General features: G+C 48.4%; 1 protein-coding gene across 1 annotated transcript; it reads left to right on the forward strand.

Moving 5' to 3' along the window:
• Window positions 1–1434: 1434 nt before the first annotated feature.
• LOC149443530 (inward rectifier potassium channel 16-like) lies at window positions 1435–17015 on the forward strand. Its single transcript, XM_089655584.1, has 2 exons — window positions 1435–1559; window positions 15261–17015. The coding sequence occupies exon 2, from the start codon at window positions 15314–15316 to the stop codon at window positions 16907–16909; it is 1596 nt and encodes a 531-aa protein (XP_089511710.1). The 5' UTR covers window positions 1435–1559; window positions 15261–15313; the 3' UTR covers window positions 16910–17015.
• Window positions 17016–17021: the final 6 nt, after the last annotated feature.

A 17021-nucleotide genomic window follows, 5' to 3' on the forward strand; every position in this document is an offset into this window, starting at 1 on the left:
GGCCCCTGGGCAATAGAGGATCATGGCCTTGCCCAAATGCAAAAAAGCCTATGAAAAAGGTACCAGGGGCATCTCATGGGGCCCCCTACTGACCCCTGGCCATCGGGCAGTCCCCGAGTTTCCAAATGGTCAGTCCGCCCCTGGTCACATGACAAGTGAAATCCCATGTTAGCCAATAAGAGCCATCTTCATTAGCGCTCCTGAAGTCGCTCCGACTTTAGAAAAGGTTCCTGCGCTACTTCAAGGCGACGTCCATCCGACTTGTGCCCATGGACTTCAATGGAATCACCTGCAACTCGCATCCTCCTCTATATTGATGTGATTTGGATCCGACATGACAGGAAGATTACCCAGCATTCCCTGAAAGTCAGAGTTGCTTTAAAGTAGCACTCCCGTTGCCTGGCAAAGTCGCAGTGTAAGTCGCATGACTACAGGTGGCAGTAGTGTGAAACGAGACTAAACCGTTAGCCGGATCCCAAATCACAGCAGTATGAACCAGGGGCGGACTGACCATTCCAACACTTGGCACTGCTCGAGGGCCCGGGGTCAGTAGGGGGCCCCATGAGATGCCCCTGGTACCTTTCATTGGCTTTTTCATAGGCGTTTTTGGGTGTAGGCGAGGACACAGGGGCCCCATGATCCCCTATTGCCCGGGGGGCCCCATGAGTTGTCAGTCCACCCCTGGTACGAACCGAGCTTTTTACTGAAGTTTTGTGCTGCCTAAAGCTCGGTTCACACTGCAGCGACTTGGGATCCGACTCGTGAGACCCCCAAGTCACATGACCTGTGAAATCCCATGTTAGTCAATGAGAGTCGATTTCATTAGCGCTCCTGAAGTCGCTCCGACGTTAGAAAAGGTTCCTGCGCTGCTTCCAGGCGACTTCCATCCGACTTGTGCCCATAGACTTCAATGGAAGTCGGATCCTCATTTATGTTGATGTGATTGGCATCCGACATGACAGGAAGATTACCCAGCATTCCCTGAAAGTCTCTTCAAAGCTGCTTCAAGTCGCCTGAAAAAGTCAGAAAAGTCGCAGTAGTGTGAACACTGATATCCTGACATAAAAAATGAACCTCTGCTATTTTATTCTCCAGGGTGTCTGCGTTCAGGAAATATATAATATTGGGGGGGGGGGGGGGGTACATTACATCAGGCCTCATTTTTTATTTTTTCTTTAATATCTTTTTGTTACTGAAACGATTTTTTTTAAAGCACGTAAACGAAAAAGGGTTAACAGGACGCGTGCGACGCTGGTGGTGTTGCGATGTCTCGGGATGGGGAAACACGCATTGACACATCTGATTCTGTCACCCGGGAGCTCCGCCCAGACTTGGCAACAGCAAAAGCGATGTTTGAGAAATGACAACGCTTGGGAACATTTTGTAAAAGGAGAGCCACACCTGCCACCCCGGCACCGATCCAGACCTGCCGCCCCGGCACCGATCCAGACCTGCCGCCCCGGCACCGATCCCCGCCATTTCCATCATGGCACCTCGGGAGAGGCACACTCCTCGCTAGAATCGAGGACGGCGGGGGAAGGAGAGCGGCTGAGGATCGGGTAGGTGGCGCAAGATCCGTCATCTGTGACTGTAAAGCTTCACTTTGGGGGGGGGGGGGGCAGTTCCACGTTTTAAAAGGCCACTAAACAGAAATGACATCAAAGCAGGTCCTGTAAGAGCGCTTTTTAAAGGTCGATCCCACCGAATCCGGTCTCTGATTGGTGGAATCTTTCTGATTTATATATTTCAGGAACTTATATATATTGTACACAGAGGCGCCCCTAGGGTTGGTGTCACCCGGTGAGATAACACTTGGTGTCACCCCCTCCGACGATCCCCGCGGTGTGGATCGGATCTGCGGATTGAGCATAATGGATCAGACTCGGATCCGGGGGAGGACTGACAACTCATGGGGCCCCCGGGCAATAGGGGATCATGGGGCCCCTGTGTGCTCACCCACACTCAAAGCACACCCACAAAAGTCTATAAAAGGTACCGGGGGCATCTCATGGGGCCCCCTACTGACCCGGGCAGTGCTTGAGTGCTCGAATGGTCAGTCCGCCCCTGCTCTGATCCATTATGCTCGATCCGCAGATCAGATCCAACCTGCGGGGATCGTCGGCTTTCTTTACAACTTACCTTTCCGTGGAGCGGGTCCGGTGTCACCCCGTATAGGTTGCATGCCAAGGATCCCCGCAGGATGGATCGGATCTGCATATTGAGCATAATGGATCAGACTCGGATCCGGGGGAGGACTGACAACTCATGGAGCCCCCGGGCAATAGGGGATCATGGGGCCCCTGTGTGCTCACCCACACTCAAAGCACACCCAAAAAAGCCTATAAAAGCTACCAGGGGCATCTCATGGGGCCCCCTACTGACTCCGGGCCCTTGGGCAGTGCCTGAGTGCTCGAATGGTCAGTTAGCCCCTGCACTGATCCATTATGCTCCCCAATCCGCAGATTCGATCCTTTCTGCGGGGATCGACGGCTTTCTTTACAACCTACGTTTTCCTGGAGCTGGTCCGGTGTCACCCCGTATAGGTTGCATGCCGGCAATCCCCGCAGGATGGATCGGATCTGCGGATTGGGGAGCATAATGGATCGGACTCCGATCCAGTGGAGGACTGACAACTTATGGGGCCCCCGGGCAATAGGGGATCATGGGGCCCCTGTGTCCTTGACCACACTCAAAGCACACCCACAAAAGTCTATAAAAGGTACCAGGGGCATCTCATGGGGCCCCCTACTGACCCCGGGCCCTCGGGCAGTGCCCGAGTGCTCGAATGGTGAGTTCACCCCTGCTCTGATCCATTATGCTCAATCTGCAGATCGGATCCATCCTGTGGGGATCGTCGGCTTTCTTTCCAACTTACGTTTCCGTGGAGCGGGTCCGGTGTCACCCCGTATAGGTTGCATGCCGATGATCCCCGCAGGATGGATCGGATCTGCGGATTGGGGAGCATAATGGATCAGACTCCGATCCATTATGCTCCCCAATCCACAGATCGGATCCATCCTGCGGGGATCGTCGGCTTGCTTTACAACTTACCTTTACGTGGAGCGGGTCCGGTGTCACCCCATGTGGTTGGTGTCACCCGGTGCGGCTTGCACCCCCTGCACACCACTGATTGTACATTCATGTCAGTCCCTGACCCTCAAGGGGTGTACAATCTACAGTCCCTAACTCACATACTAGGGCCAGTTTACCTCCCAGCATGTCTTGGCAGTGTGGGAGGAAACCACAGAACCTGGAGGAAACCCACGCAGGAACAGGGAGAACATGCAAACTCCAGGCAGGTGGTGCCGTGGTTGAGATTCAAACCAATGGCCCCAGTACTGCCAGGCGGATGTGCTAACCACTTAACCACTATGCCACCTTATCAAAGCGGCCATATATCATATATTGCAGTACATTACCAGATGTGACGGCTGCCTTCGTTTTCTTTTTCTCCTTTCTTTTCACCTGGTGATCCTGCCGGTAACACATTTCCTGTCCTAGGTGACAACGCTTGCTATACTCTACAGAGGAGCACCTAGGGTAGGAAAGTGTGCCAAGACCTCTTCATAACATAGGCCTACTCCTCCCCCCCCCACAAAACTCCCTCCTACTCCTAGCACATATCCCCACATTCCTTCTCCTCCTCCTAGTACAAATCCCCCCCCCCCCATCAAATCTATTACCCCTGCCAGCACAAATAGCCCCCATCCCCCCTCCTGCACAAACCTCTCATCTCAGCACAAATTATTGGATTGCTACCCCCCCCCCCCCTTTGATTGTGCACAGTTCCCCTGGCCTGTAAGCTCCATCCCCCCCCCCCCCGAATTTACAGGCAGGGAACCAGGTAGAGGTGCGGGCTGTGCTCTCACTCCTGTCATGTCTCCTACTGTATGGAGGATCGCTCCACTGACAGGAGAGGAGAGCACAGCCTGCACCTCCACCTCTCTCCTGTCTCCACTCAGTGGCCAGGCACAGCTTCCATGGAAACACCGGCTTGGGAGGGGGGGCCTCCACCGAAATCTGTGTGGGGGAGGATGTAGCCCTCCTTGGTACCCCCCTAGGTTCAGCCATGGCAGAGAGTAGGGAAACCAGTGGCTGTGGCTGAGCCCTAGGTGGCAATGCGCCCTAGGCGGCTGCCCATTTTTTCTAGTGATAGCGCCGCCCCTGCTCGCCGCATGGAGTACCTTGTAGGATGCAATCGGGATGGAAGTACCATGCACACAATAAATACGCCTTCCGGGTGTGTTGGTTGACTTTGGGAGAAGTCGACTTTCTAGCTCACAGAAGCATAGGGATGAAAAAAGAAAAGAAAGTAGATATTGTATGTCTGTGAAGGTTCTGGTTTCTCCAGGTCATGGGATATCCAGTTTGTCACATCCAACTGGGCTTGTTCTTTAAAATTGAAGATGTTTCCCAGCTTCTCCAAGCTCTTTTGCTTCAGTTCTATTGAGTGTCGTTAAGATACTCGAACATTTATATCCACCCCTTAGGACACCTCCATCCAATCACCATGGAAGGTGTAGATGTTGATCGTCCAAGAAAGTCAAGACCACGATCTGAACCCATGACCTCTGATGAGGTAGCTCTTCTTGCTGAGCCAGCTGAGATGTTGGACAGCACCTTCTCTGATTCCTCGTCTAATCTTGTCTTGTTTCTGGTGAACCTTGAACCCTTTGCTTTTCCCATGAACATCCTATTTAAGCCATGCCTTTGCACTTCCTGTTTGCAAGATTACTGTTTTCTCTCCAGCTGATATCTTGCTCCTTTGCGTACCTTTAGCTGTCCTTATCTCCACTACCTTTGGTTTGTTCCTTGACTACTCTTCTGCTTGATCCCAACCTGCAACCATTTGTTACCGACCTTTGGCTTGTTTACTGACCAGGCTTCTGCTTGATCCCTACCTGCTATATCTGCTACTGGACCCCTGCTTGCCCACCTCCTGGTGGGGGCAATCCTGAGGACCTGGACCTGGTACTAACACACAACAAAACCCATCTCCACCATCAGGAGCTCTGGTAAATACCGGTTAGTGCTTAGACCTCGGGTGAGCTCGTATCATCAGCAAGGTGACCTGCTTGTGTACTTATCTAGCTGGTCTCTGAGCCTAACCCCTGACCATGATGAAGAACAGGATGGGAGGTGTGAAAGTTGTGGAACCCCCCTGTTCTTGCTATTCTATCCCATCCTTGGTGCTGGATAGGTGTCCTTCCTTTGAGTCACATACAGAAAACCATCACCCAAGGACACAAAGTGAGAGTGGGAGGAGTTGTGCTGGGCTGTCCTTACAACTTTGGTTGCCAGCATCCAAATAGCTATTCAGAAGGATTGCATCTGTAAAGTTGAAGATGTTTCATAGCTTCTCCAAGCTCTTTTTCCTCAGTTCTAATGAGTGTCATGAAGATACACCAACTTTTTTAGCCAACCCTTAGATGACCTTCATCAAAACACCATGGAAGGTGTAGATGTTGATTGTCCAAGATTTAGGATGAGGGATGTGAAAGTTGTGGAACACCCCCCTCCCCATTCCTATTTCATAATCCCATCCTTGGTGCAGGGGTCTGCATAGGTGGCAATCCTTCGAATCTCATGGCCTCAAAGAAGGCAGAAGATGTCCATCACCCAAGGACACTAGCAACAAACTAGTGGGAGGAGTTATACTGCGCTGCCCTTTCAACTTTGGTTGCCAGCATCCAAATAGCTATTCAGAAGGATTTGTTCTGCAAAGTTGAAGATATTTCATAGCTTCTCCAAGCTCTTTTTCCTCAGTTCTAATGAGTGTCATGAAGATACACCATCTTTTTTTAACCACCCCTAAGGGCACCTTCATCCAAACACCATGGAAGGTGTAGATGTTGATTGTCCAAGATTTGGGATGAGGGATGTGAAAGTTCTGGAACCCCCCCTGTTCTTTTTTTCATAATCCCATCCTTGCTGCAGGGGTCTGCATAGGTGGCAATCTTTCGATTCTCATGGCCTCAAAGAAGGCAGAAGATGTCCATCACCCAAGGCACCCAAGGACACTAGCAACCAACCAGTGGGAGGAGTTATACATTGCTGTCTTTACAACTTTGGTTGCCAGCATCCAAATAGCTATTCAGAAGGATTTGTTGTGTAAAGTTGAATATGTTTGATAGCTTCTCCAAGCTCTTTTTCCTCAGTTCTAATGAGTGTCATAAAGATACACCAACTTTTTTAGCCACCCCTTAGATGACCTTCATCAAAACACCATGGAAGGTGTAGATGTTGATTGTCCAAGATTTAGGATGAGGAATGTGAAAGTTGTGGAACCCCCCCCCCCGTTATAATCCCATCCTTGCTGCAGGGGTCTGCATAGGTGGCAATCTTTTGAATCTCATGGCCTCAAAGAAGGCAGAAGATGTCCATCACCCAAGGACACTAGCAACCAACTAGTGGGAGGAGTTATACATTGCTGTCTTTACAACTTTGGTTGCCAGCATCCAAATAGCCTGATGGTGGCCGTATAACCCAATCACCTAAGACTAATCCTGTGTCCTGTGATGGATGATTAGGAAAAGACTAGCCTAAGGCGAGGAGATCCAAGAAACCTTTGGAATGCTCTGCGATTTCTTGTCCAAACATTTCCCGATCCGATACCTTGCCCCGCAGTCTGTGAGTCTCTGATTATACAGTAGCGAGGAGTTTGATTGGCAAACTTTCCTGGACCGTGTAAAGTTTTCTCTTTGTTCTAACCCATTGCTGGCTAAAAAAAAATACACATGCTTGTAAAAATATAATTAGTCAGGAACGGCTCGTCCCGCCGCGGAATACACAATGGACTTGAAAGGCTTCTTGGTGGATATTGGAAGAACGTTCTGTTTGGGGTCTACAGACAACCGCTGCTTTCAGGGCTCCTGTTTGCTTCGTGTTGATGGCCCAAAAGGGAAAGGCGGAGTATTTATAGTGGGAGTGAATCGTGTCGGGTCATTCGGTAGCGTTTACCTGAAGGTAATAATAACGACTTTCACATTTGTACTTGCTGGCCTTCCCTCACCGTGGATGAGGAACCGTCGAAAAAAAGAAAAAGAACTTCAGCCTGCAGTAGAAGACTGTGAATGTTTGTCCCTCCCGTCTTCAAGCACCCTCAAGTCCTCCAACAGGGTCTTTCATGTTTGATACCTCCAGGAGTGCCCCCTGCTGCACGAAATGGATCCTCCCGCCTGACCCAGCATCACTGTTGTGTCTTAGAGGCTGGTGGGGAAAGACATGATGTGCAGTGGGTAGGGGAGGGGGAGTCCCAGGATGGGTGGGAAGTCCCAGGAGGGTGTCAAATGCTGAAGACTTAGGTTCTTGAAGATGGGTGGTTCTTGAAGATGGGTGGGAAGTCCCAGGAGGGTGTCAAATGCTGAAGATTTGGGTTCTTGAAGGTTCTTGAAGATGGGTGGGAAATCCCAGGAGGGTGTCAAATGCAGAGGATGTAGGTTCTTGGAGATGGGTGGGAAATCCCAGGAGGGTGCCAAATGTTGAGGACTTAGGTTCTTGAAGATGGGTGGGAAATCCCAGGAGGGTGTCAAATGCGGAGGATGTAGGTTCTTGAAGATGGGTGGGAAATCCCAGGAGGGTGTCAAATGCGGAGGATGTAGGTTCTTGAAGATGGGTGGGAAATCCCAGGAGGGTGCCAAATGTTGAGGACTTAGGTTCTTGAAGATGGGTGGGAAATCCCAGGAGGGTGTCAAATGCGGAGGATGTAGGTTCTTGAAGATGGGTGGGAAATCCCAGGAGGGTGTCAAATGCGGAGGATGTAGGTTCTTGAAGATGGGTGGGAAATCCCAGGAGGGTGTCAAATGCGGAGGATGTAGGTTCTTGAAGATGGGTGGGAAATCCCAGGAGGGTGTCAAATGCGGAGGATGTAGGTTCTTGAAGGTTCTTGAAGATGGGTGGGAAATCCCAGGAGGGTGCCAAATGCTGAGGACTTAGGTTCTTGAAGATGGGTGGGAAATCCCAGGAGGGTGTCAAATGCGGAGGATGTAGGTTCTTGAAGGTTCTTGAAGATGGGTGGGAAATCCCAGGAGGGTGCCAAATGCTGAGGACTTAGGTTCTTGAAGATGGGTGGGAAATCCCAGGAGGGTGTCAAATGCGGAGGATGTAGGTTCTTGAAGATGGGTGGGAAGTCCCAGAAGGGTGTCAAATGCTGAGAACTTAGGTTCTTGAAGGTTCTTGAAGATGGGTGGGAAATCCGAGGAGGGTGTCAAATGCGGAGGATATAGGTTCTTGAAGATGGGTGGGAAGTCCCAGAAGGGTTGTCAAATGCTGAGGACTTAGGTTCTTAAAGATAGTGGAGAGTTCAGACTACTGTATCATGAAATAGGAACAAAGCAAATCCCTCTATAGTGTGTACTTGTAAGGAAGCAGACCTGTAAGTGAAAGTGAAACTGTAGCAGAACACAATCAAGTTCCCTCCCCAGCCACATGGGGCTGTGCTGTGTGGCAGAGCTGTGTGGATCTCATGACTGGATGGACAGAAATACAAACCCTTCAGCAGGTACATTCATTCTACCCATTTTCCTGTGATTTGAAATTCCCGCCATTCCATGCAAAGTCAGCGGAATCTCTGCAGATCTGGCGTAAAAAAAAAAAAGAGCCGAATATTTGGCGAGATATTTCTGTTGGTTATTAAAGCGTCAAGCTTGGGCGGTTCCTCTGCGATTTTGTTTTCTGATCGGCATCTGCTTTCACTTTGCAGAATGAAATGTCGCGGCGTTTGTTCCTCTACGATTATCCGGCTGCGTGACTTCAGAGTTTGTGCGAAAAGGCGGCCGCGGCGTGCGATTTATGTCTCAGAAACGGAAATTCTTCTGTTGTCATATTTCACTTTATTGAGGTTCGGAATTCATCTGATGTTATTGTTGTGTCTGGGAGGGCCGACCTTCCCGCAATCCGCCACTCGCTGCACCCGCCGGATGGGACTTATCCATGTGCAGCTGCCAATGAATGCACCTCAGTCTCCCCTCCCCCAGGGATCAGACTGTACATTGTAACTTTGTAGAAGGAGGAGGAGGCATTTCCTCAGTCTCCCCTCCCCCAGTGATCGGACTGTACATTGTAACTTTGTAGAAGGAGGAGGAGGCATTTCCTCAGTCTCCCCTCCCCCAGTTATCAGACTGTACATTGTAACTTTGTAGAAGGAGGAGGAGGCATTTCCTCAGTCTCCCCTCCCCCAGTGATCGGACTGTACATTGTAACTTTGTAGAAGGAGGAGGAGGCATTTCCTCAGTCTCCCCTCCCCCAGTTATCAGACTGTACATTGTAACTTTGTAGAAGGAGGAGGAGGCTTTTCCTCAGTCTCCCCTCCCCCAGTGATCAGGCTGTACATTGTAACTTTGTAGAAGTAGGAGGAGTCATTTCCTCAGTCTCCCCTCCCCCAGTGATCAGGCTGTACATTATATCTTTTTAGCAAGTCACAAGGTGAGAGGCTGTGTCCGTCAGGGGCTGATCTGTGTCAGACATTTGTGAACACAGCTAAGAACTGCACAGGCACCAGGATTCACATGATTGTGTCATCTCTGAACCAACATCTCAGTCCTGGAAGTAGATGGTGACCCTGGATGATGCCTGAACAGGGATGGTGCTGTCCTTCTGGAGAGACGATCAGATGGCGGAGTTGTCAGGGGGAGTCCTGTGATCTCTGGGACAGGAAATAAATACCTGGGAGGACTAAAGAGCCGAAGGTAAGTATTTATGTAGGTGGCTGCCGATCGGGGGGGGGGGGGGTGTCTTCCTTCATAGAGCTGCGCACAGAATGTGAACTTCTTTAATATTCAAATTCTTTTGAAATCCGACATAAAGAATTACAAAGAGAAATGATAATCCAGCTGCTGCGCTCCCCGAATTCACCCAGAAAACATCTCTCAGCATCTCCTGGTGACAACATCGCTGTCTGTATGGAGGGATAATTGGTTACTATATTGGGTGTCACCCCCCCCCCCCCCCCCCCCCCGGCTGAGCCGTACAGCTGCAGATTCGCAGTGATGTCATTGAGAGAAATGTTCCCTGTTCATTCTTCATCTCCGCCCCCCTGTGTCAGCAGGAGAACTTCTGTGCAGGAAATTGGCTGCATTTCAAATCCTCCCTCCGGCGCCCCCGTCAGTCTTGCACAGGTGTAGCGACTCCTCCCCGTCAGTCTTGCACAGGTGTAGCGACTCCTCCCCTTCAGTCTTGCACAGGTGTAGCGGCTCCTCCCCTTCAGTCTTGCACAGGTGTAACGGCCCCTCCCCTTCAGTCTCGCAGAGGTGTACCGGCTCCTCCCCTTCAGTCTCGCAGAGGTGTACCGGCTCCTCCCCTTCAGTCTTGCACAGGTGTACCGGCTCCTCCCCTTCAGTCTTGCACAGGTGTAGCGACTCCTCCCCTTCAGTCTTGCACAGGTGTAGCGGCTCCTCCCCTTCAGTCTCGCAGAGGTGTACCGGCTCCTCCCCTTCAGTCTTGCACAGGTGTAACGGCTCCTCCCCTTCAGTCTCGCACAGGTGTACCAGCTCCTCCCCTTCAGTCTTGCACAGGGGTTCTGGCCCCTCCCCTTCATTCTTGAACAGGTGTACCATCTCCTCCCCTTTAGTCTTGCACAGGTGTACGGGCTCCTCCCCTTCAGTCTTGCACAGGTGTATCGGCTCCTCCCCTTCTGTCTTGCACAGGTGTACCATCTCCTCCCCTTCAGTCTTGCACAGGTGTACCGGCTCCTCCCCTTCAGTCTCGCACAGGTGTACCGGCTCCTCCCCTTCAGTCTCGCACACGTGTACCGGCTCCTCCTCTTCAGTCTTGCACAGGTGTACCAGCTCCTCCCCTTCAGTCTCGCACAGGTGTACCGGCTCCTCCCCTTCAGTCTCGCACAGGTGTATCCGGCTCCTCCCCTTCAGTCTCGCACAGGTGTACTGGCTCCTCCCCTTCAGTCTCGCACAGGTGTAGCGGCTCCTCCCCTTCAGTCTCGCAGAGGTATACCGGCTCCTCCCCTTCAGTCTTGCACAGGTGTATCGGCTCCTCCCCTTCTGTCTTGCACAGGTGTACCATCTCCTCCCCTTCAGTCTTGCACAGGTGTACCGGCTCCTCCCCTTCAGTCTCGCACAGGTGTACCGGCTCCTCCTCTTCAGTCTAGCACAGGTGTACCGGCTCCTCCCCTTCAGTCTCGCACAGGTGTACCGGCTCCTCCCCTTCAGTCTCGCACAGGTGTACCGGCTCCTCCCCTTCAGTCTCGCACAGGTGTACTGGCTCCTCCCCTTCAGTCTCGCACAGGTGTAGCGGCTCCTCCCCTTCAGTCTCGCAGAGGTATACCGGCTCCTCCCCTTCAGTCTCGCACAGGTGTACCGGCTCCTCCCCTTCAGTCTTGCACAGGTGTACCGGCTCCTCCCCTTCTGTCTCGCACAGGTGTAGCGGCTCCTCCCCTTCAGTCTCGCACAGGTGTAGCGGTTCCTCCCCTTCAGTCTCGCAGAGGTGTACCGGCTCCTCCCCTTCAGTCTCGCACAGGTGTACCTGCTCCTCCCCTTCAGTCTTGCACAGGTGTACCGGCTCCTCCCCTTCAGTCTTGCACAGGTGTACCGGCTCCTCCCCTTCAGTCTTGCACAGGTGTAGCGGTTCCTCCCCTTCAGTCTCGCACAGGTGTACCGGCTCCTCCCCTTCAGTCTCGCACAGGTGTACCTGCTCCTCCTCTTCAGTCTTGCACAGGTGTACCGGCTCCTCCCCTTCAGTCTTGCACAGGTGTACCGGCTCCTCCCCTTCAGTCTTGCACAGGTGTACTGGCTCCTCCCCTTCAGTCTCGCACAGATGTAGCGGCTCCTCCCCTTCAGTCTCGCAGAGGTATACCGGCTCCTCCCCTTCAGTCTCGCACAGGTGTACCGGCTCCTCCCCTTCAGTCTTGCACAGGTGTACCGGCTCCTCCCCTTCTGTCTCGCACAGGTGTAGCGGCTCCTCCCCTTCAGTCTCGCACAGGTGTAGCGGTTCCTCCCCTTCAGTCTTGCACAGGTGTACCTGCTCCTCCCCTTCAGTCTTGCACAGGTGTACCGGCTCCTCCCCTTCAGTCTTGCACAGGTGTACCGGCTCCTTCCCTTCAGTCTTGCACAGGTGTACCGGCTCCTCCCCTTCAGTCTTGCACAGGTGTACCGGCTCCTCCCCTGGACTGAAGCTTCTTCCTCTGATATCTTTGCACACTGGGAGCTTCTCACAATCTGCCTTAAAGCTGCAGCCAGTCAGATAGAGCTCCGCCTCATTTCCTGGCTGGAGGACGTCCAGCACTTGTGTCCATACTAGTACCCCCCCACCACATTGAGGGTCACTACCAGTGAAATGTTATCACCCCACCCCTCTGCATTGGTAGTGAATGGCAATGACATAGCTCACTGACTGCATTCAGAGGGCCGGCAGCTTCCCCTTTGCTCTTCTCCTGGCAGCTGCATTAAAGGTTATATAGGGAGGGAAGGGGTGGAGGAGCTGGGCCAGCCAAGACAGCGATTAAATAATTCCAGAGGGGAGGGCTATGATGTATGGAATGAGGGGGCGGGGCTATAGAACTGACTCTTGCTGGAGTAATCCCATTTTCTAGCACATTCAGAAGAACATTGCAAGCGAATAAAAATCAATTTATGAAAAGAAAAGGAATTGCAAGTAAGAATCTGCACCCAAATAGTGTGGAGTTCCCCTTTAAGGCTGCCGCAAAACACAGAAGCCCCTCCCCTCTCGGTAATCGGCGGCAGCCAACCAGTAGCGTGTGATTTAAGCCGATTTATTCCCCGATGTTTGCGGTTCTTTCTAAATAAACTTCGCTTCAACCAGTCAACATGAAAACAATTAGAGGGACCAACATGTTTTCCATTTCACATCCCCCCCCCCCCCCGTCTTTCCGGATTTGTTTTCTGCGTGTCGGTTGTAAGCGCTTCGCGGGAAAATAAATATATGAATGGACTACTTCAGTCCTTTACGTGAAAAGACCGTCGGAGCAACGCCGCGCTAATCCCTCCGACAGGGGCAGACTGACAACTCATGGGGCCCCCGGGCAATAGGGGATCATGGGGCCCTTGTGTCCTTGCCCAAACTCAAAAAAGCCTATGAAAAAGGTACCAGGGGCATCTCATGGGGCCCCCTACTGACCCCGGGCCCTCGGGCAGTGCCTGAGTTTCCAATGGTCAGTCCGCCCCTGCTCTCCAATGTGTACCGCCCACCGATCGCCTCCAGCAGCACATTCACACTTTAACCCCAGAAAATGGTTGTGGTTTTGTAACAATTTTAATTCATTCTTAAACAGTTTAAATCCTTTATTTGTATTTGTTTCCATTATAGGTGTAATATTTAATTACAATTTATTTATTTCAGGTACTTATATATCGCCGTCAATTTACACCGTGCTTTACATATATATTGTACATTCCCATCAGTCCCCGCCCCTGAGGAGCGGTCAATCGATGGCCCCTAACTCACATTCATACATACACATACTAGGGACAATTTAGACAGGAGCCAAGTCACCTACCAGCATGTCTTTGGAGTGTAGGAGGAAACCAGAGTACCTGGAGGAAACCCACGCAGGCACAGGGAGAACATGCAAACTCCAGGCAGGTGGTGCTGTGGTTGGGATTTGAACCGACGACCCGAGTACTGCCAGGTGGAAGTGCTAACAATTTAGCCACTGTGCTGCCAGTTTAACATTTAATACATGATTGGGAAGTGCGGGTTATCGAAAGAGAGACCAGAGAAAACGCTGCTAATGTCAAGGCAAGCTCTGTCTGATCGAAACTTCATAGGAAGCTGTCCAAAAAAAAGGAGTCATTGTTATGATCCATTCGTGTGTGTGTAAAAAATTCAGCTTGAGCTATTGAGGTCTGTAAACCTCATCACAATAATTTTGTACAGGAGGCTATGGATACCATGTGAGGAGAAAAAAAAGCATTACCTGCTAGCTTAATATGCAATATTTTTTCCATTTTCTTGTCAAAATACACATTTTAAATCTAAAAAAATTAATAAAATATATAAATATCTAAAAATGTAAGAAAACAAATAAAAATGTCATATATACAATCCAGTGGTTGCCACTGCAAAAATTATTTATATATATATATATATATATATATATATATATATAATATATATATATTAAAATTATACACATAAACATGTGTATATAAATAAAAATTATAGATATAAAAAAATTATAGAATGTATAAATATTTATTTTAAAAACATAAATCAGTGTGTGTGTGTGTGTATATATATATATTTCTTTCTTTCTTTAGGTTTTTCTTTTTTTAAAGTATGCATTTTATTCATTTTTTCTCTATTTAAAATGTGTGTGTGTGTATATATATATATGTGTGTGTGTGTGTGTGTGTGTGTGTGTGTATGTGTGTATGTGTGTATATATATATATATATATATATATATATATATATATATATATATATATACATTTTAAATAGAGAAAAAATGAATAAAATACATACTTTAACAAAAGAAAAACCTAAAGAAATATATATATATATATATATAACACACACATGTACGTACGTACATACATACATACATACATACATACATACATGTGTATGTATGTGTGTGTGTGTGTATGTATGTATGTGTGTGAGTATATGTGTGTGTATATATATATATATATATATATACATTTATATAGTTTTTGTATTTGATAGTTATAGAAATTGTATGTGTGTGTATGTATGTATGTATATATATATGTATATGTAAATGAATGAAATTTATATGAATATTAAAAATAATATGATATAAAATGTATATTGATGATATATACAGTATATATTTATATGTTCTTTAGGTTTTTTTAAATGTATGTATTTTATTATTTTTTCTCTATTTAATATGTGTATATATATATATATATATACTGTATATGTGTGTGAATGAATAAAATTTATGCAAATATTTAAAAAAAAAACATTAAATGTATAAAGAATATATATACAGTATATATAACAAAAAAAATATATAAAAAATAAATTGTAAATATAAAAAAATGGATTTTAATAGAGGTAGCTGTAGTTGAACTGTACAATTCCATTGCAATCTGCTAAATATTCATTACCCATAGTATTGATCCAAGGCCTTTGCCTGCTATCGGTGATCCTGATGGTTGATTACTCACATAAAAGAGGGTCATTGGAAGTCCAGGCTCCCAGTCATCAAGGTTCCTTTATAAGGTCAACATGTAGGGATTTAGGACTTGGTCAACATGATATACACCCATTTCTGCCTACTACTGTTAAATAATAACAATGCATCTCTCTTCTTTATAGGTATTAAATGAATAGAGATTGATTTTGGCGGAATTTTGACCTTCAACGTCAAGATGAGCCAAAACATTGATACCTGGAGGCGGGCAACCTTTAAAGAGAACACCTGGCAACAACACAGCGTATGGAAACGGTCCTTCCAGACCCGCTTTGTGCAGAAGGATGGTAGCTGCAACGTCTACTTCAAGAGCATCCTTGGGGAGTGGGAAAGCTACGTGGTTGACATCTTTACCACTCTGGTCGATATGAAGTGGCGTCACATGCTTGTCATCTTCACCTTGTCGTACATTCTGTCCTGGCTGTTGTTTGGCTTTATCTTTTGGATCATAGCTCTTCAGCATGGAGATCTGAGTAACATGGACATAGCTCCCTGCGTTGACAACGTGCGCACATTCGCGGGGGCATTTTTATTTTCCTTGGAGACACAAACAACCATCGGTTATGGAAGCCGCTGTGTAACAGAGGAGTGCCCTGTGGCGATTATATTGGTAACCATCCAGTCAGTATTAAGCTGCATCATTGACACTTTTATTATTGGGGCAGCGATGGCCAAGATGGCCACTGCCCGGAAAAGAGCACAGACTATACGTTTTAGTTACTGTGCCCTTGTAGGGATACGGGACGGCAGACTGTGCCTCATGTGGCGTATTGGCGACTTTCGATCGAACCATGTGGTTGAAGGAAACGTGCGAGCTCAGCTTCTGCGTTATCATCAAGTTCATGAGATGGGGATCACCATGGAATACAAAGATCTAAAACTGGTGAATGAGCAAATAATATTGGTTACACCAGTCACCGTAGTCCATGTGATTGACCAAGACAGTCCTCTGTATGCTCTAGATCGTAAAGCCTTGGCTGCAGATAGGTTTGAGATCTTAGTGACTTTCATATACACGGGTGACTCCACTGGAACATCCCACCAGTCTCGAACATCCTACCTGCCAGTGGAAATCCTCTGGGGTTTCAGGTTTAACAATATCCTGCAGACGAAGAAGAAATATTACAAGGTAGACTGTGAGCGGTTTGAGGACGTTACTGAGTACTATGCCCCATTTTGCAGTGCCAAACAGCTTGACATAAATGCCATGCCTGCTAGTCCAACCACAAGCTCACCGCCCAATGGGCTCATCTTCAAGACACGTCCAACACCAGCACAGAATGTGTTATCCAGTGAAAACAAGACTGCAAGCTCAATGATCAACATCTTACACATGTCTGAAACGGCGGATTCTATACTTAAAGATTTACCTAAAGTAGCCTCCACCGGCTCAATGGCCAATGGGTTATTCAACGTGTCGCAGAATTTGGCAAGCGTGGCGTCTCTTGGCCCAACCTCAAGCTCAACGCCCAATGGGTTCACCTTCGAGACACCTCCAAAACCAGCGTATAATTCGTTATCTTGTGAAAACAAGACTGAAGGCTCAATGACCAACATCTTACACATTTCTGAATCAACGGATTCTATCCTGAATGATCTATCTACAGTAGCTTCCACAAGCTCAATGCCCAATGGGTTTTTCAATGTGTCACAGAATATGGCATCTCTTGGTAATTTAGATGACAATAAAGAAAACTTAACAGGATATAACATAAGACAGGACACCGAGGACAAGTCCTATCAGAGGGTCTTCAAGACTTTGAGTAATATGTAGAGAATAAACAGTATTTGAGTATAATATTTTGATTGCTATACCGTAAAATCTAATCATCTAGAGTCCTCTTTACTTGGCACCCCATAGAAAAACTTTGGTATGTTAGCCATGA

Source organism: Staurois parvus, unplaced genomic scaffold, assembly GCF_062004578.1.
Source record: "Staurois parvus isolate SC_StPar_1 unplaced genomic scaffold, SC_StPar_1.0 ptg000851l, whole genome shotgun sequence".
Classification (NCBI taxonomy): domain Eukaryota; kingdom Metazoa; phylum Chordata; class Amphibia; order Anura; family Ranidae; genus Staurois; species Staurois parvus.

Bases quoted from the DNA above. Each gene is read 5' to 3' on its own strand.
- LOC149443530 (XM_089655584.1), top strand. From the start codon at position 15,314: ATGAGCCAAAACATTGATACCTGGAGGCGGGCAACCTTTAAAGAGAAC.